Raw genomic sequence first — 27,992 nt, 5'->3', positions numbered from 1 at the left:
GTATTAATTTCTATAGAAAAAAGGAGACTGTGGGGTGATTTAAATGAGGAATATAAAATTACAAGGGAGCGAGAGAGGATACACAGAGAGGAATTTATTTTCATTTACAGAGAGGAAAATAACTCAGAGGAAAGAGATTTAAGTTAATTGAAGGAAGGATTAGAATGAGTTGGGGAAAATTTATTTTACTCAATGATAAGCCTTTAGCGTTCATTCTCTGTAAGGGTAGTGGAGATAGTAACCATCATGCTTAGAAAGTATCTGAATGAACAACTGAACAGTTGTAACCTACAGAGCTATGGACCAAGAGTTGGGAAGTCGGATAAACTTAAATAGTTTAATTGTTCACTTGGATGGGGCAAATGGCTTCCTATGGCTTAAAATTCTATGATTCCATTCTCTGACCCTTGTATCTCAACATCACTTTCAAAGAGAAACAGTGAAAATTAGGTCCACAGAAGTAACATGGGTTTCTGGCCTTCCTGGTTCAACATTCATTCACAAATCTGGCTCAGCCAACTGAAATTACACCAATCTCTATCCGATATTTTAACTGGAATTTTAAGTGAGTTAACTCTTTGATTTAAAATAACCGTCAAATAAAATTAGTAAGCACATGATCTTCCTTACTTTTTTTCCCGAAGATTTTTTACCTGAAATCCCTTGGCATTTAAACAAGTTGCCTTGCAAATTAATTCTCTTTAGTGTCTTGAATGGCACAAATTTATTTTCACAGCATAAGTTTCAATGTTTCACCCTTGTGAATAACATGAGAAATATATCGTGCAGATTTTGCTAATTACCTGAACAAATTTAGAAGAACATCAATACACCCTGTTGTTCTTGCCAACGCTTGTCCAATCTCTACAAAAGTGCCGAAAAAGCATTACTAGTGTTTGGATTTCAATTAATTTCAACTATGTGACTCTAGGAGACGATGCCAATGGATGGGTTCTGATTAATGAAAGTTGATGGAAGACGTAATTGTGCTGAACTAAGGAGAGGTCAGGTATAGATAGAGGGATGAATAACAGTTTTAGTGGTTATGTGAAGGAGGTAAGAGTGAATGTAGACAATACTGAAGATGGAAACATGGCACAATAAGATTCTACAACTAGATGTGTTAATGACCAAATATTTTTTATTGTAATGATGATGATCAAAAATGGGGGTAAGAATGGAACTGTGCAATTGCTTTGCAGGGTAAGATACAAACACTTTTGTTTGTAATATAAATCTAACTAATCCCATCTGCCTGCACATGGTCCATATCTCTTAATGCTCTGCTGTTCATGTGTCTGTCTCAATGCCTCTTGAATGTTGCTATCATGTCTGCTTCCACTACCTCCCCTGGCAGCATGTTCTAGGCACCTATACTCCCTGTGTTAAAAAACTTGCATCGCAAATCTCCTTTAAACTTTCCATCTCTCATCTTAAGCCTATGCTGTCTAGTATTTGACATTTCCACTGTGGGAAAAGGAGTCTGACTACCTGCCGTATTTATGCCTTTCATGATTTTATATATTTCTATCAGGTCACCTCTCAGCCTCTAATGCGCCAGAAGAAAACAATCCAAGTTTATCTGACCTCTCCTTATAGCTAGTACTCTCCAATCTAGGTAACATCTTGGTAAACTTCTTCTGCACCCTCTCCAAAGCCTCTACATCCTTCCTGTAGTGTGGCGACCAGATTTGCATACAAAACTCCAAATGTAGCCCAACCAAAGTTTTATATAGCTGCAACATGACGTCAGCTTTTATACTCAATGCCCCGACTGATGAAGGCAAGCATGCTATACACGTTTTTCACTACCCAATCCACATGTTTTGCCACTTTCAGGGAGCTATGGACTTGCACTCCAAGATCCCTCGGTACATCAATGGTCCTAAGAATCCTGCCATACTGTATACTTTCCACTTGCATTTGACCTCCCAAAATGCAACACCTCACACTTGTTCAGATTAAACTTCATCTTTCACTTTTCTGCCTAAATTTCCAACTGATCTATATCCTGCTGTATCCTTTGACAACCTTCCTCACTATCCCCAACTCTACCATTTACTAATTAGACCACCTAGATTTTCATCTGAATTATTGATATATATTACAAGCAAGAAGTCCCAGCACTGATCCTTGCAGAACACTACTGATCATCAACCTCCAGTCGGAACAAAGCTCCTCCACCACTACTCTGTCTTCTATAATCAAGCCAATTTTGTATCCAACTTACCATAGATCCCATGTGACTTAATCTTCTGGACCAGCCTACCATGAGGGACTTTGTCAAATGCTTTACTGAAGTCCATGCAGACAACATCCGTTGCCCTACCTTCATCAATCATCTTCATCATCTCCTTAAAAAACAAGTTAAATTTGTGAGACAGGACCTCCTCTGCACAAGGCCACGCTAACACTCCCTAATAAATCTATGCTTTTCCAAATGTGAGTAAATCCTATCGCTAAGAATCCTCTCCAATAATGTCCCTATCACTGACATAAGGCTCACCAGCCTATAAATAATGATGGGAATTTAAGGGAGATTTATTGTAATAGTCTTAAAATGCAGAATGATGAACCTCAATGAAAGGGAACCAATACTTCTGTCAATATTGGTCCACACTGAAACAAAGGAGGCAGTTATGTTATGAAAAAGTTGGATGGGAGAGGACCAAAGGCTCAGAAGCTGGTTCTATAGGAAGCAAAGGGCTAAGCAATGTTCCTATGATCTAGGGAAGGTGGTGATTGGGAGCAGAAAGTCTCCATTTGGAAAAGAAAATAGATCCTTCACATTTGACTAATTTGGACGTAATGCAGTATTTCTAAAAGGGGGAAAAGTGAAGTACATTTTTTACATGGTTTGGACACAGGATGCATTTGACCAACTCCAAGTTATCCTAGACTAATCCCAAAAATTAAGAGTAATCATGCAAACTTTAATAAGATGACATCAAAATACCTGTTGCCAAAAGGACAATCAAGCTTCTAAAGGAAGAAACTACTAAAAATGTTCAGTAGCTCTGATAGTGTTCTGATGCCCAAAACACATTCATTATTTTGTTTTCTTTTTAACTAAATGAGATCAGTGCTGAAGACAAGAATATTTGTGAACTTTCTACAGCCTGAGACAACACCAATCATGACAACCACAAAGTAAAAGTTTCTCTTACTCTTCCAGTTAGGAATAAATTGGATAGTATCAAAAAATGGGCAATGAGTGCAATATATGCTCAGCACATGCCCAGTTGACAAAATCAATACTGCAACTTCATTACACAATTTCACAGAGCATCCAGCATTAACTACACTGTTAAGAAGCTTGCTGCATCATAACAAGGCTCAAATCCTTGAGTGGCTAATACCACTTTAATCTGGCCATCATTGATTAAAGCCAGCTTATTCCTCTAAAAAAGGAGAACCACAACTAAACACTTGGGAAAGGTACACTTTCCAATGTTGCTCTGGAAGTCTAGGTGGACAAGATAGACCTGAACAAGGCCAAGAAACCTCCAGGCAAACACTAAAGCATTCAAGGAAAGACAACAGTAATTCAGGTTAATGTGAGGAACCAAACCTCAGGAACATGGATGCAATGTAGGAAATAATAAATTATCTCAATATGCACCTTCAAATCCCATCTCCCCCATCAATTATATTGCCTTACATAATGCTCAATGCATGACATCCCTAACCATTCACTGACCAACAACCTCCATCAATCAAGTCTTCGACATAACTTCAAATACCCCATTACGCCCATACATAGTATGGTAGCACTGTGTTTAGATTAGCAGATCAGCAATCCAGAGATTTGGTCTGATGATCCAAAAGGTGGTAGAAAATTTAAATTTAATTATTTAAGTAAAAATATTGAAATATACAGCCAGCACACTAAAGGTGACCATGTAACCACCAAATTTTCCTTCAGAGAAGAAAATCTGTCTCAATAATTAAATGCTCAACCATCCTCTGAAATAGCCTAGCAAATCGCACTTCAAACTAATTAGGAACGTGCATTGAACATAAAGCCATTTCAGCTAGCAAAGAGAAGTTACTCTCTATGAATCTAACTTCCTGAAGTAAAATTACTTGGGCTGACCACTTGCACTGAGAGTCCACTGGAAGGTTTTGATTTCAATTTGTTGGGCTCAGTCAATTAAGATTAGGGAAGACAGGAGTAATTGGGGAATGAGGGTCGGGGGCAGAATAGTCAAAAAATGAGTTGCTAGTTTAAGGCAGATAGAACTCTGATGGCTAAGTGAAAATCAAGTTGGGCAATAAAGCTCTTTGATATGTGTTTCCAACATTTTCTGATTTTTTTATGACAGATTTACAGCACGAAGGGTTTACGTTTTACTTAAGTAGTATTATGTACAGTTCTGGTCGCCACACCACTAGGAAGGGCGCAGTAGCAATAGAGAGTGTAGGAGATATTCACTGAGATGTTGCCTGGAATAGAGGGCTATGGTTTTAAGGAGATAGGGCTCTGTTGGATTGCTATTTAACTGACACAGTGGATTGCTTGTTGCCTACTTGTATCAAATTGCTATTTATTCAGGGTTACTAAATGCACAGCTAAACCGTTTCTCTTTGTTGGTTGGTTGAGTTCTATTAACTGTGTTTTTTGTTCACTGGGGTAAAGACAAATTATCATATGTTGTTTATGCTTATCTGATGCACTTTCCTTTGCACATTTGTGCAATAATATGGTGTTCCAGTTCATCTGTCAAGGAGAAGGTTAACATAGTTATATAAACATGACATCCATACTGTTGTGCGAGACCAACACCAGGATCATATAGACATCCGTCCTCTTCAGAATCAGTGAAGCATCCTTCTGAGCAAGTGACAAGGCGATATCAGACAGCAGTTCTACAGAGCACAAACTCTGCTGGCAGTAGACTGGAAACATAAAAGGAAAAGATCTTTATTTATATTTTACAACACCTACGAAAAGTGAACATTAATTCACTGCAACAGAATGTGCTGCTGCTGATTTCAAAAGGTTTGCAGGTAGAAACCATTATCTGAACAAGTTGAGGGTTCATGATAAAACTAATCCCATATATTCATTATCTACATTCATTTCTCTCCTCACTTCTAAACTTTATGAATAATGGTGAACTTCCAGAGCCTCAGATAAATGATCTTTCTTTACATGGAATAGACTAGTAATTAATAGTTAATTATTTAGAGAATTATTTAGTTGTACACACTATCCCTGTCAAGTGTGATCGAGTCCTCAGCTTATAATCACAGATCTCTATTTTCCAGTAAGAGACATTGGATGTCAAATCATGAGCGACAGCTTGGCTGTTTTTGTTTTAAATTACATTTTTCAACAGCATAAGGATGATAAGATTTGCACCTTCCCTGACACTACCTGGTTCAACACAGATGAAAAATCAAGCCTCAGATGTTTTGGTCTGTAAAAACATTGGGCAATGCTCTTATTGATTAAGCCATTGGGAAGGCGTTAGAAATATTAAGAGGATGAAGAAATAAAACTCACAGAAAAGAGCAACTGGGGAATTAAGAAAAAGTAAATAAAAGTCTTCCCTACCACTGCTTTCAGCTAGAGCTCCCAAAGTGAACAGAGCAGCCCCACGAAGGATAGAAGCACCAGTCAGTTTAATAAGTCCAAGAGTAAAGTCCAAGCCTCCAATCTCACGAAAGTAATCACTTGCTTCACCTAATGTTAAATAAAAAACTCATTTTATGTGGATATGCAGAAATTAAAGGGGGTAAGTGTGAGATTTAAGTCTTATTCTGCAATTATTTATTAAAACTGTAATACTTGGGCATCAAATATTAGCAGGGCATATACAGTAAATGGCAGGGACCTCAGGAGTGTTGATATACAGAGGGACCTTGGTGCGCAAGTTCATAGCTCCCTGAAAATAGTGACGCAGGTGGATAGGGTAGCGAAGAAGGCAGTGGGCATGCTTGCCTTCATTGGCTGAGGCATTGAGTATAAGAGTTTGGATGTCATGGTGCAGCTATATAAAACATTGGTTAGGCCACAATTGGAGTATTGTATACAGTTCTGATTGCCATACTATAGGGAAGATGTGGAAGCAATTGACAGAGTGCAGAAGAGATTCACCAGGATATTGCTTGGAAGGTAGAGCTTTACTTATAAGGAGAGATTGGATTGGCCGAGTTTATTCTCACTGAGACGTAGGAGGCTGACGGGTGACCTTATTGAAGTTTATAAAATTATGAGGGGGATAGATAGTGAAGATAGTCCTGGGGTGAGGGAGTCTAAAACTAGAAGGCATAGGTTTAAAATGAGCAGAAAGAAATTTAAAGATCTAAGTTTTTCCATGGAGGTGGTGGTAAAGGCAAACATAATTACAGTGTTTGAAAGACATTTGGATTTGTACTTGGATAAGAAAGGAATAGAGAGATACAGGCTAATGTGGGCAAATGGGATTAGTGTAGATAGACATCATGATCGGCATGGATGATGTGGGCTGAAGAGGTGTTTCTATGCTGGACTCTATGAGCTATCCTATTTAATACCAAAGAATTGTACCCCTCAACTGTCAATTACTAACTGTTTGCAGCAAGGGGAGCATTCAGCCTACAGAATCCCTACCAACGCTTTATAAGAACAATCCAAATGGATTCACTCCCTCACCCTCTCCCCATGGCCCTGAAAATTCTTTCCTTTCAGATACTTATCCAACTCCTTCCTGAGCACATTACTACAGCATCTGAATCTATGACTGTCCCTGCATTCTAGACCCTGACAGTCATGTAAAAGTATTTTTTTCTCATAGTGTGGTCTTTTTTTGCCAGTCACCTTCATTTTGTGTCCTCTAGTTCTTCAGTCCTCCACCAATAGGAAACAGTTTGTCTTGATCCATTCTGTCTAAAACCCTTCAGGATTTTAAGTAGCCCTATCGGATCCTCTGCAACATCCTCTGTTCCAAGGAGACCAAACCCAGCTTTTCCAATCAATCCATAAGTCTCTCATCCTTGGAGTCATTTGTTAAATCTCTTCATAGAATCAAAAAATTGTACAACACAGAAATAGGCCCTTCTGCCTACCTCATTCATGCCGACCATGATGCCTATCTACGCTAATCTAACTGCTTGCATTAAGACCATAGCACTCTGAGCCTTTCCTATTCAAGTACCTGCACAAACACTACAAACAAACTCTTCTAAGAGCTCCTCTAGCAGCTTGTTCCAAATAACTGCCACCCTCTGTGTGAGAAACTTACCCCTCAGATCTCCTTAAAATGTCTCCCCCTCACCTTAAACCTGTGCCTCTAGTTCTAGACTCTTTTGCCCTGTCCCATCTATGCCCCTCATAATTTTCTGAACCTCTATAAGGACAACCCTCAGCTTCCTACGTTCCAGTGAGAATAAACCCAGCCTATCCAATTTCTTCTTATTACTACAGCCCTCCATTCCAGGCAACACCTGGTAAATCGCTTCTACACTCTCCCTATTGCTACTTCACCCTTCCTGTACTGTGGCGACCAGAACTGTACACAATATGTCAAGTGTAGTCTAACCAACGTTTTTGTACAGCTGCAATATGATGTCCCACTTTTGCACCATCTCCAAAGCTTTCACATCTTTCCTGAATGTGGCACCTAAAACTGATTGCAATACTGGCTGAGCTGATGTTTTATAAACATTCATCACGAATTCCTTGCTGTAGTACTTAATGTCTCTATAAAACCCAGTATCCCTTAACCACTTGCTCAACCTGCACTGCCACTTTTCAACCAACTATGCTCATATAACGTCAGATCTTTGTTCTTGCATTCTTTTTAGAATTGTGCCCATCTATTTTATATTGCCTCTTCTCATTCTTCATACCAAAAATTTAATTTTTGTATTTCTAGATTAGATTAGATTATTGTCATATACACCAGGGTGAAATGAAATTCCTTGTCCACATGAAGCTCACAGAGAAAACAGTATAGATGATAATAATAAATACAACAATACAATGACAGGTATAAAATAGCATTACATTTTGTCTGCCACCTTTTTGCTGATTCCACCAGCCAGTCCATGTCTCCTTTAAGTCTATTACTATCCTCTTTACAGATCACTACACCTCCAAGTTTTGTATCATCTACAAATTTGGAAATTGTGCTTCATAAGTTCAAGTTCAAATCATTACAATACAGCAGCCATCCTGGGTATCTCCACTTTACACTTCCCCCAGCCTGTGCTTCCTGTTACTTAGCCAATTTACTGCGGTGCTTCAACATCCCTATTCCCTCTAAAACTTTCTCTTCCTAGTCTGAAACCTAAGTTACATATCATGACCTTCAATCTTGATGACAGCTTGTGACATCTTATCAAAAGCCTTTTGGAAGTCGATATTTACCACATCAATCGCATTTCCTTTCAAAGTCTCTCTGTTACTTCTTCAAAAACTCTATCAAACTAGTTAGATACAATTTACCATTAAAGATCTATGTTGGCTTTCTCTAATCAATGCACTCTTGTCCAAGCAACAGCTAATTTTGTCATTGATTACTGTTTTACTGTCTGAGGTTTATCTCTACACTCTTTTTAAATGAGGATATAACATATGCAATTTTCCGTACTCAAATCTACAGATGTTTGGAATATTCTGTTGAGGGCTTCTGCAATTTCTTTCCTTACTTCCTTCAGTGACTAAGGATGCATCCCATCTCAACCAGGTGAATTATCCACTAAGTGCAGCTGGCCTTTATAGTACTACTTCTTTATCAATTTTTAACCCACCCAACTGAATCTTACTTCATAATGATTTGGTACTACTGCTCTTCTATTTATAATATCATATGGATCATCAAGACAAACCCAGTGTAGACTAGGTGACCATTTTGTAGGACCCCTGCATTCTGTTCACAATGGCCATCTCTTGCTTCCAATTTCATGCCATTTAATTCTCCTTCCCACCCCACCTGTCTGTCCTCGACCTTCTCCATTGCTATGGTGAGGCCAAATGCAAAATGGAAGAGCATCTTGTATTTTTTATTCTAGCTATTTCCTTTCTACACTCTTAGTCCTGTTGCGTTCTCAACCCAAAACATCAACTTATACCTTTTGCCTTCATAGATGCTGCTTGACTTGCTGAGTTCTTCCAGCATTGTTTTTTTGTTCCAAAATTAGTCACCAAATCCAGATCCTATAAACATACATAAAGCTCCTATTTTTATGCTTTTTTAATCATTCAATACTTTTATTTTTCCCTTCTGCATGCCAAGATCATCTATCGTCCCCTCTACCACCACCTCTTTCTAGTCTGAAACTGATTCCATACATCAGCATTATAACCCTAACCTAAAGAACCTGCATTAGCTACCACTTTCCTTGCCAACTCTTACAGCCTCAAAAAGTTCTATAACCAAACTCCTAATACAAAGACTGCTTATGAGAGACTTTGGTTTGAAACAATTTTTAAAGTTATAGCTTTAATGCAATGCTATGGAAAAACTGAATTCAGATGAGAAGAAAATTCCAGGTAAAGCCTCACTCTTATCTTTACTGACAACTAGACAAGCAATACATTATTTTCCTTAGAATAAAATGTTTTCAAAATTACCAGTAGACGACTAGCCTCTGAATTAGATGAGCCATATTTGTTGGGATTCAAGACTAGATGAGAATCCATCAGTTACTAACAGTTACTTACAAAGGAAACTTTAACTGCAGGATAAGCAGATTATATATGAATTGCAAACCTGTTATAAGTATGTATTCTTCCAGACTACCATTCTGGTAATTATCTTTATGTAGGCAAGTGTGCAGTAGATTGGGTATTATATGATCTTATAGAATAAATTAAGTGTGAAAAAATATTGGATGTGTATTTAGTAAAGTTTTAGTTCGCATAGTCTGGAAATTTGAATGCATTAGAGCTGTTTTATTCGAAGCTATGCATCTAGAAGCAAATTACTTCCAGAATAGGAAACGATAATGACCATATCCAGGATGAATTGCATCACTCTGGAAATTCTACCAGATACATCCAGTCAAGATTCAACCAAATGATGTTTTATCGTGCACTGGTGACATGATTCCCCATGCTATGCTCCTTTTGGGGATTATTAGAACAAATTCTCCCAGGGCCAACCATTGTTGGACACTCCCAGGAGAATTAAGTGTTTACAGCACAGCATTGGACCAGGATTTCTGTAAGATAAGTCCTGACTTACCTTATCAAGCAGTCATTAACAAATGAGGGCATAGTGGGTGGCTTAGTATTGGTTGTAGGCGAGCTTGGTGAATTAGGACCAAGACTGGGGTGCAAATGCTGAGATTAGAGCATTGAGAATGAGATTGGTGGATGGGGAGTTTGACATCCTGTGGGGATTTGTAATGATTGGAGTTACAGCCATTTCCCTGTGTTGGGTTTTTCTGCAGGACAGGTAATTTTCTGCAGGACAGCTTTCTGGACTGATGTGACAGGCTGCAAGCCTTTTTGAACAGTAATGAGCTAATAGTCTGAGTCTGTAGAAAATACTGACCTTGCATGATAGCAGTTTGAGCTTTCAATACATCACTCAAATTGTTGTGCCGCAATGCAAGTTGCAATGTCAACCATCAGATGCTGTATGGCTGTATCTGAAAGCCATAAGGGTGAGAGGTAATTTAGAAGAGCATGTGTGATAACGAGGAAAGGAGATGCAAGGAAGACTATATATGAGGAGGCCATTATCTTTTTGCCCTACTATTGGCCAACGCCCCAGCATAAGGCCTTTCAATAATGACTGGATCATCATAGGGTGAGAACATGCAGGTTTGCCTGTACCCCTCCCGTTAATTCCAGTTAAAATAGTCAGCATATATTCCATAATATATTTGGGATGTGAGTGTGGGTGTGCAACAGTGCAAAGTACATGAGGGTGAAATGATGCATAAGAAAATTGGTTTTGAGTCCTGATTGATAGTTGATGAAAGTATGACGGGGGTGCATTGTACATGCTGGAAGTGCAGTTGGTAGCTTATGGAAACTGAAGATACATTCACTGACCTTGATCAGTGTGTCAGGTCAATGAAGTTCTGGTGGCACTGAATCCAGATACTCAAGGAATGACTTGCAACACTTACCTACATGCACATTTGCTCCTAGTATCTTCTGCGGGGGGGGGGGGGGGGGGGGGGGGGGGGGGGGGTGTCCAGAGGGCCACCTGGTGCCCTGAATACACGCAGAATGTATTTTCTGCCTCTTCCATCATGCCCTCTAGCATAACATCAAAAAAATGGAACTCTGTGCCATTTTCAGTTCCTCAGATCAGATTCACTTCCTTTTTGACCATCAGCACCTGCCTTAGCCACAAACCACCATGCTTTTAACAGGTGCAGGCTAGCTTTAAGCAATACACAGTAAAGCTATAACTTGGAGCAACAAACAATCTGCTGGAGGAACTCAGCAGGTCGAGCAGCAAATGTGAGGGGAAAGAAACTGTTGACGGTTCAGGTCAAGACCCTGCAACAGGAACACTGCAGTTTACATTTCTGGTTCTGATGGAGGGTTTCGACCTGAAACATTGACAATTCCTTTCCCGCTACAGATTCTGTTCAACACACTGAGTTCCTCCAGCAATTTTTTTGTTGCTCTAGATTCCAGCATTTGCAGTCTCTTGTGTCTCCAAAGCTTTAATCTGTAAATGAGTCATAATTTCTGATTCAGATTGTCATATACACTAGGTGCAATAAAATTCCTTGATCACATGAAGCTCACAGAGTAAACAGCATACGTGGTAGTAATAAATACAATAAATAGTGATGAGCTCAAAACAACAGAATATTGCATAAATTGTAGTTCAATCTGAAGCAGGGCAAAAAGAAATGCTGAAGTGACAATAACAGAATTAATGTCAGAGATAGAATTAAGAGTCCAAGAATGTGGCAGCACCACCAGGAAGGGTATGTGAAAGAGGTGACTGATTCAGAAATGTCATCGCAGTGATCCAGGCTTTCAAGCTCCTGTATCTTCTCCCAGAAGGTAGAAGAGAGAAAAGGAAATGGCCAGGGTGGCAGGCATCCTTGATGATACTGTTAGCTTTCCTGAAGCAATGCACCATGAAGGACTGTATGGAAGGAAGTGACAGACTGGGCAGTGTTTACCACTCTTGCAGGTTCTGTCAGTCCAGAGCAGTAGCCACACCAGGCTGAGATGCAACCCATCAGTACATCTGTATAAGAGGATTCTCATGGATTCTCCACTTTTTGGCCCCGTACTAATACGTACCATCAATCTTCAGAGCTACTGGCATCAACTGCTCAGAGAAATCGTAATGAGCCAGCTACATGATTTTGGCATGCTGTCTACATGGCAGTCAACAGGCTCAAACTAATTAGACATCGCGAACCTGGTGCCTATTTTCTGGCCATCTAATTTAGCTCCAATCTGCTGCTGCCAGCTTAATTATCTGTTGACCAAACCCATAAGGCTCCCATCATTAAAGTCAACAGTGAGCTATATTTTCTAACATATAGCTACTTTAGTGGGGTGGTTATATTCAGTGCTGGGTGTTCTTATGCTTAAATTGTGTCTGCCAGTGTGGACACAGATGTGTCACTTAGGTCAAGCTGCATAGACGAGCTAAGAGATCAGTGATTTTAGGATTAACACTGTAGACTCAGTGGGAAATAATTAATTGATAAATGACAAGTAATTACTGTGAAATAGAAAGTTTTCATTTCACTGCCTCCAGATAGAAATGAGTTCATGGACAAGGTACTCTCCCTCAGCAGTGATTACAAACACCATATTGAACCATTCATGAAAAAGGCCAGTTAATCAGCAGAATCTGTTTGCAGTGTTCCATATGTATGATGTCTCTGTCTATTCCCAATTCAGATCAGAATGATTCTCCTTCCACAGGCCAAATTAAAGCTTCTCTAATTGTAAATCTTTCACATCAGTGTCTGTGACCTGTGCTGATTGACAGATGTGGTATAGCGTTCACATTGAACTCATTTATTTAGCAATTTTAATGATGCAAAATGTCCTAAGGGCATTTTTTGATTTTCATTTGACTTCTTCAAAGAAGTCGGAAAGAGGTCAGGAAGTCTTGCTTAAAAGAAGTACCTACAGAGTTGGTAACTAAAATTGTTTACATAAATAGCTTCCTATCAAAGGATCTGGGAATAGATACATCATCAGAATCAGATTTATTATCACTGACATATGATGGGAAATTTGTTGTTTTGCAGCAGCAGTACAGTGCAAAGACATAAAAGTCCATAAATTACAGAAATAAATAAATAGTGCTAAAAAGGAATAATGAAGTAGTGTTCATGGATCATTCAGAAATCTTATGGCAGAGGGGAAGAAGCTGTTTCTGAATCATTGAGTTTGGGTCTTCAGCCTCCTGTACCTCCTCCCCGATGGTAGTAACAAGTAGAGGGCATGTCCTGTATGGTGAGGGTCCTTAATGATGGATGCCACCTTCTTGGGGCACCATCTCTTGAAGACGTCCTCAGTGGTGGGGAGGGTTGTGCCTGTGATGGAGCTGGCTGAGTCTATAACCCTGTGCAGACTCTTGTGATCCTGTACATTGGAGCCTCCATAACAGGCTGCGATACAACCAGTCAGAATGTTCTCCACCATACATCTATAGAAATTTGTGATCCTCTGAGATGTTGATGCTCAGAAACTTGAAGCTGCTCACCCTTTCCACCGCTGACCCCTCAATGAGGAAATGGGTGTGTTCTACCGACTTCCCCTTCCTGAATCTACAATCTGTTCCTTGGTTTTGCTGACATTGAGTGCGGGGTTGTTGTTGTTGTGACACCACTCAACCAATCAATCTATCTCACTCCTGTAAGCCTCCTCTTCACCATCTGAGATTCTGCCAACTAAAGTGGTGTCATCAGCAAATTTACAGATGGTGTTTGAGCTGTGCCTAGCCACACAGTCATCAGAGTAGAGAGAGTAGAGTAGTGGGCTAAGCACACATCCTTGAGGTGCGCCTGTGTTGACAGTCAGTGAGGAGAAGGTGTTATTATGATCCCCACTGACTGTGGTCTCCCCATAAGGAAGTTGAGGATCCAGTTGCTGAGGGAGGTACAGAGGACCAGGTTTTTAAGCTTGGTTATTAGTACCGAGGGATTAATGGTGTTGAATGCCAAGCTGTAATCATAAATAGTAGCCTGATGTATGTCTTGTGGTTGTCTAGCTGCTGCAGAGCGGAGAGTCAGTGAGTTTGCTTCTGCTGTAGACCTGTTGTGGCGGTAGGCTAATTGCAGCGGGTCGAGATCCTTGCTCAGGCAGGCATTAATTCTAGCCATAACCAATCTCTCAAAGCACTTCATTACAGTAGATGTAAGTGCTTCCAGGTGACAGTCATTGAGGCAGCTCACCTTGCTCTTCTTGGGCACCAGAATGATTGCTGCCCTTGTGAAGCAGGTGGGAACCTCAGACTCCAGCAGTAAGAGGTTGAAGATGTCCTTGAACACTCCACCCAATTGGTTAGCACAGGTTTTCAGTACCCAGCCAGATACACCATCGGGACCTGATCCTGCGAGGGTTTACCCTCTTGAAGGATGTTTGGACATTGGCCTCTGAGACAGAGATCACAAGGTCGCTGGATGCTGTGGGGATTCGCACAGGTGTGGTGTTAATCTCCCTTTCGTAGCATGCGTAAAAGGCGTTGAGCTCATTGGGGAGTGAAGCATCACTGCCATTTATACTGTTAGGTTTCACCTGCTAAGAAGTAATGGCATGCAAACCCTACCACATCGTCATGCATCCGATTGTTTCTCTAGATTCACTCAGAATTGCCTTTTTGCTTTCATGATGGCCTTCCGTAGGTCAAACCTGGACTTCTTGTAGGGTTCTGGATCACCGGTCTTGAACACCACAAATCTAGCCCTCAGCAGACTGCGAATCTCCTGGTTCATCCAGGGCTTCTGGTTTGGGAAAACTCAGTATGTTCTCGAAGGCGCACACTCATTCACACAGGTCTTGATGAAGTCAGTAATGGCTGTGGTATATTTATTCAGATCCGAAGATGAATCCCTGAATATGGTCCAGTCCACCTATTCAAAGCCGTCCTGTAAACACTCCTCCACCTCCCTTGACCATGCCTTTGTAGCCTTCACCACTGGGGCTGTGGTCCTCAGTCTCTGCCTATATGCTGGGAGTAGAAGTACAGCCAGGTGATCGGACTTGCCAAAGTGTGGGCGTGGGATGGCACAGTAGGCGTTCTTGACAGTGGAGCAACAGTGATGGAGTGTGGTTCTGCAAGTGATGTGTTAGTGGTAGTTGATCAGAGACTTCTTTAAGCTAGCCTGGTTGGAGTCCCCCTTGATTATGAAGTCTTGGTTACGATATATATCTTTTATGTATTGAAATTATGATATGCAAATGGAACAGTTTTCAACAGTTCATCAAAGGGCTGAAAAAGTACGGAAACTGAACAACAAATCATTCATCAAATTTGGATCAATCCTTTGACAATTATCAATAAAATCTGTTCTGCGTGCTTTTTTTTACCAAATGTATAGTAAAGTGTACAGTAGTGTAGCGGTTAGCATAATGCTATTACAGCGCCAGCGATCCGGGTTCAATTCCGGCTGCTGTAAGGAGTTTGTACGTTCTCCCCGTGTCTGCGTGGGTTTCCTCTGGGTGCTCCGGTTTCCTCCCACATTCCAAAGATATACAGGTTAGGAAGTTGTGGGCATGCTATGTTGGCGCCTGAAGTGTGGCAAAACTTGCGGGCCGCCCCGAGAACACCCTACGCAAAAGATACATTTCACTGTGTGTTTTGATGTACACGTGACTAATAAAGATGTCTAATCTAATCTTGTTCAAAATCAAAATACTGAAGATGCTGGAAAACTGAAATACTTAGCAAGTCAAACGATATCTGTTAGAAGAAATGCCGCCTAGCCTGCCAATGTTAACTCTGGTATCTATATAATTATGTTTGCCTTGGACTTAGAGAAGGAATGAGATTGAATTCTAATGCCAGATTCTTTTAAAAAATAGTCAATCTAAAATAGCCATTGTAATCAGTCAATTCTCTTCTTTGGCTGACAGTCACAGCACATAGAGAACAATTAGTCTTTAGAGTAATGATGTAGGATACTGATTAGATTTTGTTGTGAGCAATTTTTGAACAGTTCTACAGGTTCTGGAATATTAATTGTAACATAATGAATCTATGCATTAATTTCTAAAGATGTAAATTGCATGTAATGTTAACATACATATTATCTATCTTACAATTCTGCTGACATATGGAATAGATAGTGACCAGGGCTTGTTTCTGAGTCTCAGGATTGTCCATCTGATACTTCAAACACTCCAGCAGTAAATCCAGGTCTGTTTTTAACCCTGTATATTAAATACAAATAGTTCATTGTGGTATCTGAACATAAGGTGACAAATTTACACAAATACAAGAAGGAAAACACATCAAAATTAAGAGCTTAGAGCCATCTCTGGCAGCAACATAAGGTCACATCTCTCATTTAATAGTTCAGAATTCAGGTAATTCATTTTATGTGTATTAGTCCCTGAATCTACCCTGCAAGACAAGGTAATATAAAATAATCTGGCACCAAAGGAGTCATTCAATACACCTCTGCTTCCATCACCTCATAGGTAGAGAATTCAGATCATTATCTCCTGATGTGTAAACAAACCCTCCGTCATATCCTTCCTGTACCTAAAATCTTGTCTGTGTCCTACAGTACCAGGCACTAGTGGGAACTACTTTTTCTTTGCCTAACTTGTGCATCGCCATCAAACTTATCTTCAACCTCTTTTAGTCGAACAAGAAAAACTCCAACATCTTGGACATAACTTTGTACTTAAAATCCCTAGAATAATTCTGATAAAGCTCGACTGAACTTTCTCAAGGACCTTCACATCCTCCCTGAAGTGTGGTGACTAGAATTTGATCAATACTCTTAATGACAGCCTTATAAAAGTACCTTCTCTGCTGTTATACTTCATACCTCTACTAGCAAATGTTGCCGATGGTGCATTCCAAGGCACAGGAGTATGTGCCGAGAGACACACTGAAGCATGGTGCAGCCACCACAAAGGCTTTGTGCGAAAGGACCACAGTCTAAGGTCCTGCTGTCACTGCACACTGAGTGGCTGGGCCCTGGGTACAGCCTCTCAAACACCTCACGTTGCATTGTCTTAGAGTGCCACTGACACATTGGAAGAGGATGTATTGAACCAATGGTGCAATGAATGTAGAGAAAGATGTGTACTGATTTTATTTACTATATGTATATATAATGAATAATATATATTTTTAAACTAAAAAAAGTACCTCAATTTATGGTCCAAGATTCAATATACTTTAATAAATACTTTCTCAGTATGTCCTGCCATCTTCAAAGATGATGTACTTTGTTTTGTTTCATTATATTCCCTATCTCCCTCATCAATTGAAGAATCCTGGGTTTGATTTCTCTGCCTTGCCCTTTTATGTCTATGCTTTTCCTTAAAAATCCCCCAATGTTGCATTACTGTTTTATTTCCATTTTACGCTGGCTAGATCCCTTCTCATCCCATTAAACTTAGTCTTCCAGTTTAGAATTTTTACTTCAGACTGTTCCTTGCCCTCCTCCATCATTTATTTAAACCTTGATTCAATGATTACTCCTTGTCTAAGTGTGTTTTCCTATTGACACTTGGTCCACCTCATTCACCAGCAGCAGATCCAACATTGCCTCTTGCCCAGTTGGGCTGAAAACATGATGGACAAGGAAGCTCTCCCGAACATTTCTCAGAACTTCCTCTCCCTTCTTTCCCCCTCCACTAACATTATCTCAATCATTATTTGGGTAAATAAAGCCCCTATATCACCACTCTTTATTTTTTTGCATATCTCAGTAATTTTTCTGCAGATTTACTAGTCTCACTACTTGAAGGCCATTATCTGAAAATCATGCCCTGCCACTGGACTTGAGCTTAACATCAGCATTATAGTTGGGGAAGTATTGGTGAAAAGTAGTCAACAAATTAGGAACTGCTGTGTTCACACACGCACATAAGGAAATCCTGAACTGCAGCACCACACAAGGTGTACACAATGCCACCTGTTCTGTGCCAAAGTTCTCCCCATTCTCTGCAAAATCTGGGCAATAAAACACTAAATAAAACACGCTGTGACATTAAAATCATTTAGTACAGAAACATCTTACCACAAAGCATGTTGCTACTTGTTCTAACTTGGTTATCCATCTTTGCCTAAAGATTCCCAGGATTTTAAAAGAACAAGAGAAACAGTGGATCCTGTAATTTAAAGTGCAACATTAGTTTCCAGTAAGCGATTTATAAAAACACACAGCTTCAAAAACTTTATGTATTTTCTTGCAAGGAACTTACCAAAAATTACTGTCATGTATAATTTATACTGTTTTAGAATTTACCTCTGGAATTTTATCCTTATATTTTTAATGTATCCACAAAACAACTCTTACAAGGATTTGGCAACCTAGAAAGAGTAACATTGCAAACTTACGCATCACTACCAAGTTACAGAGCAAAAATATTACATTTCTATTGGCACCAAGTTGTTATTCAGGTCTTTTTCTGCTGGCTCTTGATTTGATAGGTACTATCAGCTTTCTCATTCCTCACAGAAATACTTGTTCAAATGTAAGATTAGACAGTGTTAACAAGTTATCCAGTCACTGGATAGAGAGGCACACAATACCATCAGCATTTGACTTCTCAATTTATACAATTTAGCAGAGGTCACATTAATCAGGGGAGGGAAAAACTGGTTAATTTCTCCTCTTTTTGGAGCTTGAGTTTTAAGGCTACTTGCAAAATGATCTCCACTGTCACTACACGACATCTGCTAAACCAAGAGTGACACTGTCAATAAAATTTTGTTTCAAGAAATAGATCACGGCAACTTTTGTGTAGCATCCATGTTTTAAAATGTAATCAAACTTGGTGACATAAAATTCAATTTTTGTGTCATTAAGGACATTTGCTTTGAATACAGATAGCGTATCTGAAGGTAACCCTTCAACAATTTTAAATTTAGCAAGTAAATTGCTGGCCTATTAATAAGGAAAAAAAACAAAATTTTGGACAGAATGTACCATTTATGACTGAATATTCTAAGGCAGATTTTAAATAAACTGTTAAACTTGTATCATTCACAACAAATTTTAAGTACATAGACTTGAAATCAAGGGTTTCTGGGAGATTGGAGAGGAAAGAATTGCAGCTATATAAAACCTTGGATAGGCCACATTTGGAGTCTTGTGTGTATTTCTGGTTGGTGCATTACAGGAAGGATGTGGAGGCTTTGGAGAGGGTGCAGAAGAGATTCACCAGTATGTTGCCGAGATTAGAGAGTATTAGCTATAAGGAGAGGTCAGAAAAACTTGGATTGTTTTTCTGGAGCGTCTGAGGTTGAGGGGTGACCTGATAGAAGTATATAAAATTATGAGAGGCATAGATAGGGTAGATAGTCAGACTTTTTCCAAGTGTAGTAATATCAAATACTAGAGGACATAGTTTTAAAGTGAGAGGGGGAAACTTTAAAGGAGATTTACAAGGCAAGTCTTTTTACACAGAGTGGTAGATCCCTGGAACGCACTGCCAGGGGAGGTGATGGAAGCAGATTTGAAAGGAAAGTTTAAGAGGCATTTAGACAGACCCATGAAATGGCAGAGACTGGAGGGATTTAGACCATATGCAAGCAGATAGGATTAGTTTAAATTGGCTACATAGTCAGCACCCAAGAATCCTGTGCTGCACTGTTTTATGTTTTACATACCAGTTCTGTCAGACTCTGGTCTTAATGTTGGTGGTGCTACTTAGTAAAAGTTCAAGGTCCTATGTGCCAAGTCACATCTTTGGTTAGGAATTCATGCTTGGCCTGGCAATAAATTTTTACAAGTGCAACTATCTCTGTGGAATTGGGAATGAACTCAGTCATGCCTTTCAGTGGTGGTGGGCCTAAAATTTCCAGCAATACTGGGCAGGCAAATTTCTGTGATTCCAGATCAGCTTGATCCTACTAGATGCATGACCTACAAATATTAGGTACATGATCTTGGATATGGAGTTAGTTAGGAATGCCACTAGTGATGTCAAATGTAGCAGGAGCAGGCAACATAACTCTTTAAGTCTGCTCAATCAGTGGTCAAGATCATGACCAATCATTTTCCTCAACTCTATTATCCAATCTGATCATCATATTCTTTGACTTTCCTGAATTCCAAAGCATTATCAATATTGGCCTTGAATATTGGCATTGGTTTATTATTGTCACCTGTACTGAGCTACAGTGAAAAACTTGTCTTGCATATTGATCGTACAGGTCAATTCATTATACAGTGCAGTTATGTTGAGTTAGTATAGAGTGCATTGAGGTAGTACAGGTAAAAACTATAACAGTACAGAGTAAAGTGTCACAGCTACAGAGAAAGTGCAGTGCAATAAGGTGCAAGGTCACAACGAGGTAGATCGTGAAGTCATAGTCCATCTCATTGTATAAGGGAACCGTTCAATAGTCTTATCACAGTGGAGTAGAAGCTGTCCTTAAGTCTGGTGGCACGTGCCCTCAGGCTCCTGTATCTTCTACCCGATGGAAGAGGAGAGACGAGAGAATGTCCCGGGTGGCTGCCTGCTACATGATTTGACCAAGACAGGCTGTTGGTGATGTTCACACCCAGGAACTTGAAACTCTCAACCCTCTCGACCTCAGCACCATTGATGTAGACAGGTGCATGTACACCACCCCCTTTCCTGAAGTCAGTGACCAGCTCTTTTGTTTCGTTGACATTGAGGGAAAGGTTGTTGTCATGACACCATTCCACTAAGCTCTCTATCTCCTTCCTGTACTCCGACTCATCGCTGTTTGAGATACAGCCTACAACGGTGGTATCATCTGCAAACTTGTAGATGGAGTTAGAGCAGAATCTGGCCACACCGTCATGAGTGTATAGGAAGTAGAGTAGAGGGCTGAGGACACAGCCTTGTGGGACACCAGTGTTGAGAATAATTGTGCCGGAGGTATTGCTGCCTATCTGAGCACCCTCAGCTCTTCGGAGTAGAAAAGATTCACAACTCTCTCAGTGAACAAGTTCCTCCTGATCTTGGTAGGGAATGCTAAACTCATTATCCTGAGACAAGCCCTCTAGATCACAACTTTTCAGCCAAAGGAAACTGCCTCTCAGCTCCACCGTCTCAAAGCCTTTCAAAAATTTGTACGTTTATATGTATCCATCTTACTAACTCTAAAGAACATAAGCTCATTTAACACAAAATTCCTTTGCAGGATTGTTCTCTCATGCCAGTAATTAATTTAGTAAACCTTTATGTCAATGTCTCCAAGTATATCCTTTCTGTAATAAGGAGATCAAACTGTATACAATACTCCAGGTGTAGCCTCACCAAAGCCATGGCCTATTGCAAAAATTCATCCCTCTTAAACTTTAAACCCCTTTGCAATGAAGGCCAACATGCATTTGCCTAACTGTATGCAGTACTTGCATATTACCATTCTGTGCTTCATGTATAAGGACACACAAATATTTTTGAACTTAAACAATTAATAGTTGTTTTCCATTTTAAAAATTCTATTCTTCCTATCAAAGTGAACAACCTTCCATTTGCCTATGTTATATTTGATCTGAGGCTTTTTTTTGTTCAGTCATTTCTTTGTAATCATTACGTGTCCACCTCAGAGTTTACTTAGTATCTTCAGCTTTATATCTTCAGCAAACCTGGTCCTTCCACCTAAATCATTACTGTACACTGCAAACAGCTGAGGCAAGTTTCTGGTGGCATTGCACTGGTCACATTCTGTGTACTGAAAATTGATTCTCTCTCCAGTCTGTTAACCAATCTTCTATCCATGCCAACATAATACAGGTATTCCTCAATTTATGTAAGTTCAATCTATAAATTTTAGCTATAATATGCCATTGACTCTTTGGGGGATATGTTTTCAATTTATAAAGCTTTTTTTTGCTATAAAAAGTGCACCAATTTCCATTCATAATGCTTTTCAAACTTCTACCCATGGCATTTTGTCTTCAGCAAGATCATCAAGGTCACAATAACCTCCTTGTTATCAGGATTCATCACAAATTATTCTGTGCATCCTTTAAAACTGCTTCAAATTACACTAGCAGCTCTGAGGATTGCATCTCCTCCAAGAAATAATGGCAACTATAAATATTAAAACTAAGCAGGATGTAACTAATAGAAGTTAAACAGTAAGCATTTGGTGGGCACCAGCCATTTGTTAAATATGCAGCGTTAACAGTGTGAACAACCCTTAACAATGCAAAGTAAACATCAGAGCCTAGAATGTTATGTGTGGGTATGCATTAAGTGTTGCAAAGGGCAGATATGTTATAATCCAGAGAGTGGCAGACAGGTTAAGTGTGTGGTTGGAAGATCAGAATCAACAAAGATTGATAATGATTGAGGAAAAAGAGATCATTATAACAAGACTTGAAAGCATGTGAGAAGTGTGAAGAAAGTATCAATAAGTTCAAGGCAAGTCACAACTTTCATAATATTTATCTTGCAGAAACTGTGGTAATAGAGAATATTCCAAAGGAGCTGAAAGGTGGCTATTCTCTTAAACAAGAGTTTAATGCGTGTGAGACAGGGCTGTATAGGACAGTAGCCATCCTTCTGGTTTCAGTTCCTTTGGAAAGAGAATGCGCTCATGCACTTCCAAAGGATGAGAAAACTCCACCAGACCTCAAGGCAGCCAAAACTCACAGCACACTTCTCTTTCAAGGCAATGCCGAAGGCAACTATTAGCTTAAGCCTCTCTTACAGAGAATCTGAGGGCTCTAAAGGGAGCTTGAAAGGCCAATCTTCCAGTGGTGTGGCGACCTAACAAAAAAGTCTGGATAACAGCACAACTCTTCCAAGACCAAATCACACTGGTTCCCTTCAGAGTCATTGAACAATATTGTGTTATCACTTTCATAACTATGATCACCAGTCATATTCTGGCAAGTATTAAGCTAACTAGCCTCTGTTCCAAAGAAATCAAACCCACGTGTTACCCAAATTTTTTCATGAGACAAAAGAAGCCTGTTAAACTGCAGGAAGGGTGTGTGGGGTGGGAGTGGGGGTGGGGGTGGGAGGGGGGCTCTCGGACAGGGTAAAACTAGGGTGACCACGTAAATAAAGTTATCTGCTCAAATAGTTAATGGGAGCATTAGAGAGTGAGAACATAGACAAACAAACATAGACAAATGAATATAGGAGTTGTGAAATACAGAACAGGAAGACCTGAAACATTGTTTCTTTTTCCACAAATGCGACCTGACCTGCTGAATATTTCCTGAATTTTCTGTTTTTATTTTATAATATATACATTTATCTGCAGCATGTTACTTCAAAGAATTCCAACAGGTCAAACATGATCTCCCTTTCACAAAAATCCTGGTTTAGGAGGTAACCCTGTTGACTTTGCCTGCATACCTTGTATTTTTAATTAAGCAGGGTAAAATTTAATTTTACCCTGAATTACTCTGGAGTACAGGAAGGAGGTAGAGGGCCTAATGGCGTGGTATCATGACAACAACCTTTCCCTCAATGTCAGCAAAACAAAAGAGCTGGTCATTGACTTCAGGAAGGGGGGCAGTACACACACTCCTGATTACATCAATGATGCTGATGTCGAGAGGATTAAAAACTTCAAGTTCCTAGGAGTGAACATCACCAATAGCCTGTCCTGGTCTAACCACATAGACCCCATGGCCAAGAAAGCTCACCAGCTCCTCTACTTCCTCGGGAGGCTAAAGAAATTTGACATATCCCCTTTAACCCTCACCAATTTTTATCGATGCACCATAGAAAGCATCTTATCCAGATGCATCACAGCTTGGTATGGCAACTGCTCTGCCCATGACCGCAAGAAACTGCAGAGAGTTGTGGACACAGCTCAGCACATCGTGAAAACCAGACTCCCCTCCATGGACTTTGTCTACACTTTTTGCTGCCTCGGTAAAGCATCCAGCATAATCAAAGACCCCACCTGCCCCGGACATTCTCTCTTCTCCCCCCTCCCGTCCGGTAGAAGATCAAAAAGCCTGAAAGCACTTACCACCAGGCTCATGGACAGCTTCTATCTTACTGTTATAAGACTATTGAATGGTCCTCTAGTACGATAAGATGGACTCTTGCTCTCACAATCTACCATCTCATTGTCTGCCTGTACTGCACTTTCTCTGTAACACTTTATTCTGCATTCTGTTATTGTTTTCCCTTGTACTACCTCAATGCACTGTTGTAATGAAATGTGTGGATGGCATGCAAAACAAATTTTTTTCCTGTACCTCAGTATATGTGACAATAATAAACCAATTTACCCATTTTCTGCGTCCCACTATAGCCTTTAATAATAGCTTCCAACATCTTCCCATGACAGATGTTAAGCAAACTGATCTATAATTTCTTGCTGTCTCCTTACCCTTTAATTGTTGGTATTTTCCCATCTAATGGAATCTTATCCAAATTTAGGAAATTTAGATAATTAGAATCAACTGTATCACCTATCACTCCTTTTGAGATCCTTGAATGAAATCCATCAGGACCTAAAGATTTGTCACCTCACAGTTCCAATAATATGCTCAGTACCACTTCCCTGGTATTTGTAGTTTTCTGAGCTCACCCCTCTTTTCCAAATGTCTATTTACAGCTATTTCTGGAATGTTACTTATCCCCTGTAGTGAACACTGATGGAAGATACCTGTTTAATTCATTTGCCTTCCCCTTATTTTATTTCCCAGACTCTTGTTCTGTAGGACTAGTACTCACTTTATTAACTGTTTTCTTTTTTAAATATCCATGGAAACTCTTCCATCTCTTTTATATTATTGTATAGCTTTATATTATACTCTGATTTTTCTTTCCTTATTATTTCTGTTTTTCTTTGCTGTTTCTTATATTCTATTCAATCTTCTGACCTACCGCCAGTCTTTGCACAATTAAATGCTTTTTCTTTAAATTTGATACAATCTTTAACTTTTTTAGTTAATTACAGATGGTGGATCCTCCCATTAAAAGATAAATGTTTTCTGCAAGACCCCTTTAAATGTCTGCTACTGATTGATCCCTTATATAGGTCTACATTAGAGCATGATAAATTTAAAATAATAAGTTTGGGCCACTCTTCTCTCCCTAAAACTGAATGTAAAATTCAAATAGATTAAGATCACCACAACTCAACAATTTTGATGATGAGGTTATTAACTTAACCTACCTCACAACACAATGCTGGGATTAGTACAGCCTTCTCTCTAATTGGTTTTAGAACATGCTGCTCTAAGAAACTATATCAAATCACTTCATGAACTCCCTATCTAGGTTACCTTTTCCCATTTGATTTGCCCAGTCTATATGCAGATTAAAGAGCTCCATGATTATCACTGAATCTTTCTGATAAGCTTCATTATTTCTTCCTTTATTCTCCATCCTACCATGTGGTTACTGTTAGTGGCCTGTACTACTCTCACAAGTGACTTCTTGCCATTATTATTTCTCATCTCCATCCAAACCACTTCTACATCCATGCTTCCTGAACCTAGGTCATCATTCTGTATTGCAGGGACCATTACTAATTAACAAAATCACTCCTTCACATTTCCTAAATTCCTGTGCTTCCTAAATGTCATTTAATCTTTAATACTCATGTCCTAATCTATATCATCCTGCAGCCAAATCTCTGTAATGACTAATATCATGCTTAGTTATTTCTATTTACACTGTCAGTTCATCCATTTTGTGTCAAATATTACGTACATTAAATTCTATAAAGGTTTTAGTTTTGTCCTTGAATTATTTTTGTAATCGCTAACTTTATATATTGATTTACTTTTGGATTTATATTAGAACCAATAGATCTATATTCCCAGGCAACACCAGCTTTCCATTAACTCAACCCCCACCCTACCTTAGTCTGTACTTGCCCATTGTTGGAACATTGTTGAGACTTGATTAAACCAGGAGTAGGTCAAGAAAGAGGTATGATGTAGTGATCTTTCTGCTGAGGTTACATAGTTGACATTGAAGCTGAATTGATTGAGGGTTCAGCAGCTGTAATGCAAGCTTTCCCACAACCATTTCAACATTGGGTGTATAGTCTAATTTCCGAAATTAAACATGCCAGCAGAAGATTCTGCATTTGGTACAGTCATCTCTGGCATAGAGACAATGGCTGAGAGCTTATCTGTCCAGCAGTTTTTTTTAACCTATCACTTTAGAATTTCTGATTGGAATGGGCCACTTCAGATGCAAAAACAAATTGACCAGCAGTCAAAGGAGAGAAAAAAATGAATAAAATTAGAAAAGTTAGCAATTAAAATATCCAAAAACCCAATTAATAATTAATTTATTTATAATACAGAATGACATACCTGTGATGTAGGAATAATCAAAACAATAACCAATGCACACTAATTATAACAAATGCAAGAAATGGAAGAACATAGAAATCTAAAAGGGCCCAATGATAATGTAATATGCTTCCATCAAGCAGTTAGCAAAGTCTAAAATATTGTGATAAATTAAAGCAAAATAGAAAAGGAAAACAGGGAGTTAAAAGTACTGTCTTGAAAGCAAAGACTGTAAAGGGCCTTTCATTGTTACACTGAATAAAGTAAAAATAGATAGAAATTAAAAGCTCACAAAGCAGTTGCCAGAGGTGCTGACAATTTGATCAAACATCTATATTGCCTGTTTTAATTTGCATGAAACCACTTGATTTATGGAGCTTTAGTGTCGTCCTTTTCCTTCATGAAAAGCTCTGTGGAATTTGAATAGCCTGCTGTAGTCATAAGGAATTCTAACATTAGCACTATCACTAATAGTCAAATTAGAAAAATAAGCTGTCTACAAAGCATACAGGAGAGAGGACTTGTAAACTTCTGCTGTCTCAACTTTTACATTTGTACAAGTGACACTAGTTTTAAGATGGCAGGAACATGTAGTGTAGCGGTTAGTGTAATGCTATTACAGTGCCAGCGATTTGGGTTCAATTCCAGCCACTGTCTGTAAAGAGCTTGTACATTCTCCCTGTGTCTGCATGGGTTTCCTCCAGGTGCTCCGGTTTCCTCCCACATTCCAAAGACATACGGGTTAGGAAGTTGTGGGCATGCTATGTTGGCACTGGAAGCATGGTGACACTTGCGGGCTGCCCCCAGAACACTCTACGCAAAAGATGCATTTCACTACGTGTTTCGATGTACGTGTAACTAATAAATATGGTAAGATGACAATTTTGGGTTTAAGATCAATTGGAGGAAATAATGCTAATTGACAATCTTAAAGACAGCGGATCTTATCAAATTACTAACTGATATAAATTGGAATTCTGAAACCAATTAGAGGGAAGGCTGTATGAATCCCAGCATTGTGTTGTGAGCTAGGTTGAATTAATAACCTCATCATGAAAATTGCTGCGTCATGGTGATGTTAATCTATTTGAATTTTACATTCAGTTTTAGGGAGAGAAGAGTGGTCCAAACTTATTATTTTAAATTTTAATAAAGGCAGTTATCATGCTCTAACATAGAGCTATATAAAGTGAACTGTCAAATTAGGTTAAGGGATCAGCCAGCTGAGATGTAGTAGCAGACATATAAACGGGTCTTTCACAAAACACATATTTTAATGGGAGGATCCACTATCTGTAATTAACTTAAAGAGTTAAAGATTGTATCAAAGTTAAAGAAAAAGCATATATTTGTGCAAAGACTGGCGGTGGGTTAGAAGATTGGATAGAAAATAAGAAACAGCAAAGAAGCCATGACAAACAATTACAGTAAAACTCCATTAACTCACAACACTCAGGACTTTGGTGGTGCTGGACTGGTAGATTTTCCTGACTACTCGATGTTATTCCAGTCAAAACTCTTATAGTTCACTTTTTTTTAAGATGTTACACAATACATTTGTATAATAAGTTTTCCAGAGATCTATTGTTTCGAGAGACAACAGGAAACAGAAGCGAGTTTAAAGGAGCACAGGAACCGGGGCCCCAGTTAAGTTTAGAGGGAGT

The 27,992-nt window shown here is 39.3% G+C and overlaps 1 protein-coding gene across 1 annotated transcript in view; it reads right to left on the bottom strand.

Annotated features, from left to right (window-relative positions):
* The window catches only part of terb1 (telomere repeat binding bouquet formation protein 1), a 112,826-nt gene extending 85,010 nt beyond the window's left edge, over positions 1-27,816 (bottom strand). The window contains exons 1-5 of the mRNA XM_052028679.1: positions 27,776-27,816; positions 18,139-18,229; positions 16,199-16,309; positions 5,561-5,689; positions 4,755-4,899 (exon numbers count right to left, since the gene is read on the bottom strand). Of these exons, the coding sequence (XP_051884639.1) occupies positions 4,755-4,899; positions 5,561-5,689; positions 16,199-16,309; positions 18,139-18,178 (425 nt within the window). The 5' untranslated portion in view covers positions 18,179-18,229; positions 27,776-27,816. The remainder of the gene's footprint in view (positions 1-4,754; positions 4,900-5,560; positions 5,690-16,198; positions 16,310-18,138; positions 18,230-27,775) is intronic.
* Between the last annotated feature and the right edge of the window lie 176 nt (positions 27,817-27,992).

Source organism: Pristis pectinata, chromosome 13 (assembly GCF_009764475.1).
Source record: "Pristis pectinata isolate sPriPec2 chromosome 13, sPriPec2.1.pri, whole genome shotgun sequence".
Classification (NCBI taxonomy): Eukaryota; Metazoa; Chordata; class Chondrichthyes; order Rhinopristiformes; family Pristidae; genus Pristis; species Pristis pectinata.
The sequence above is the reverse complement of the archived record's forward strand: the minus strand, read 5'-3'. Positions and strand labels throughout refer to the sequence as shown.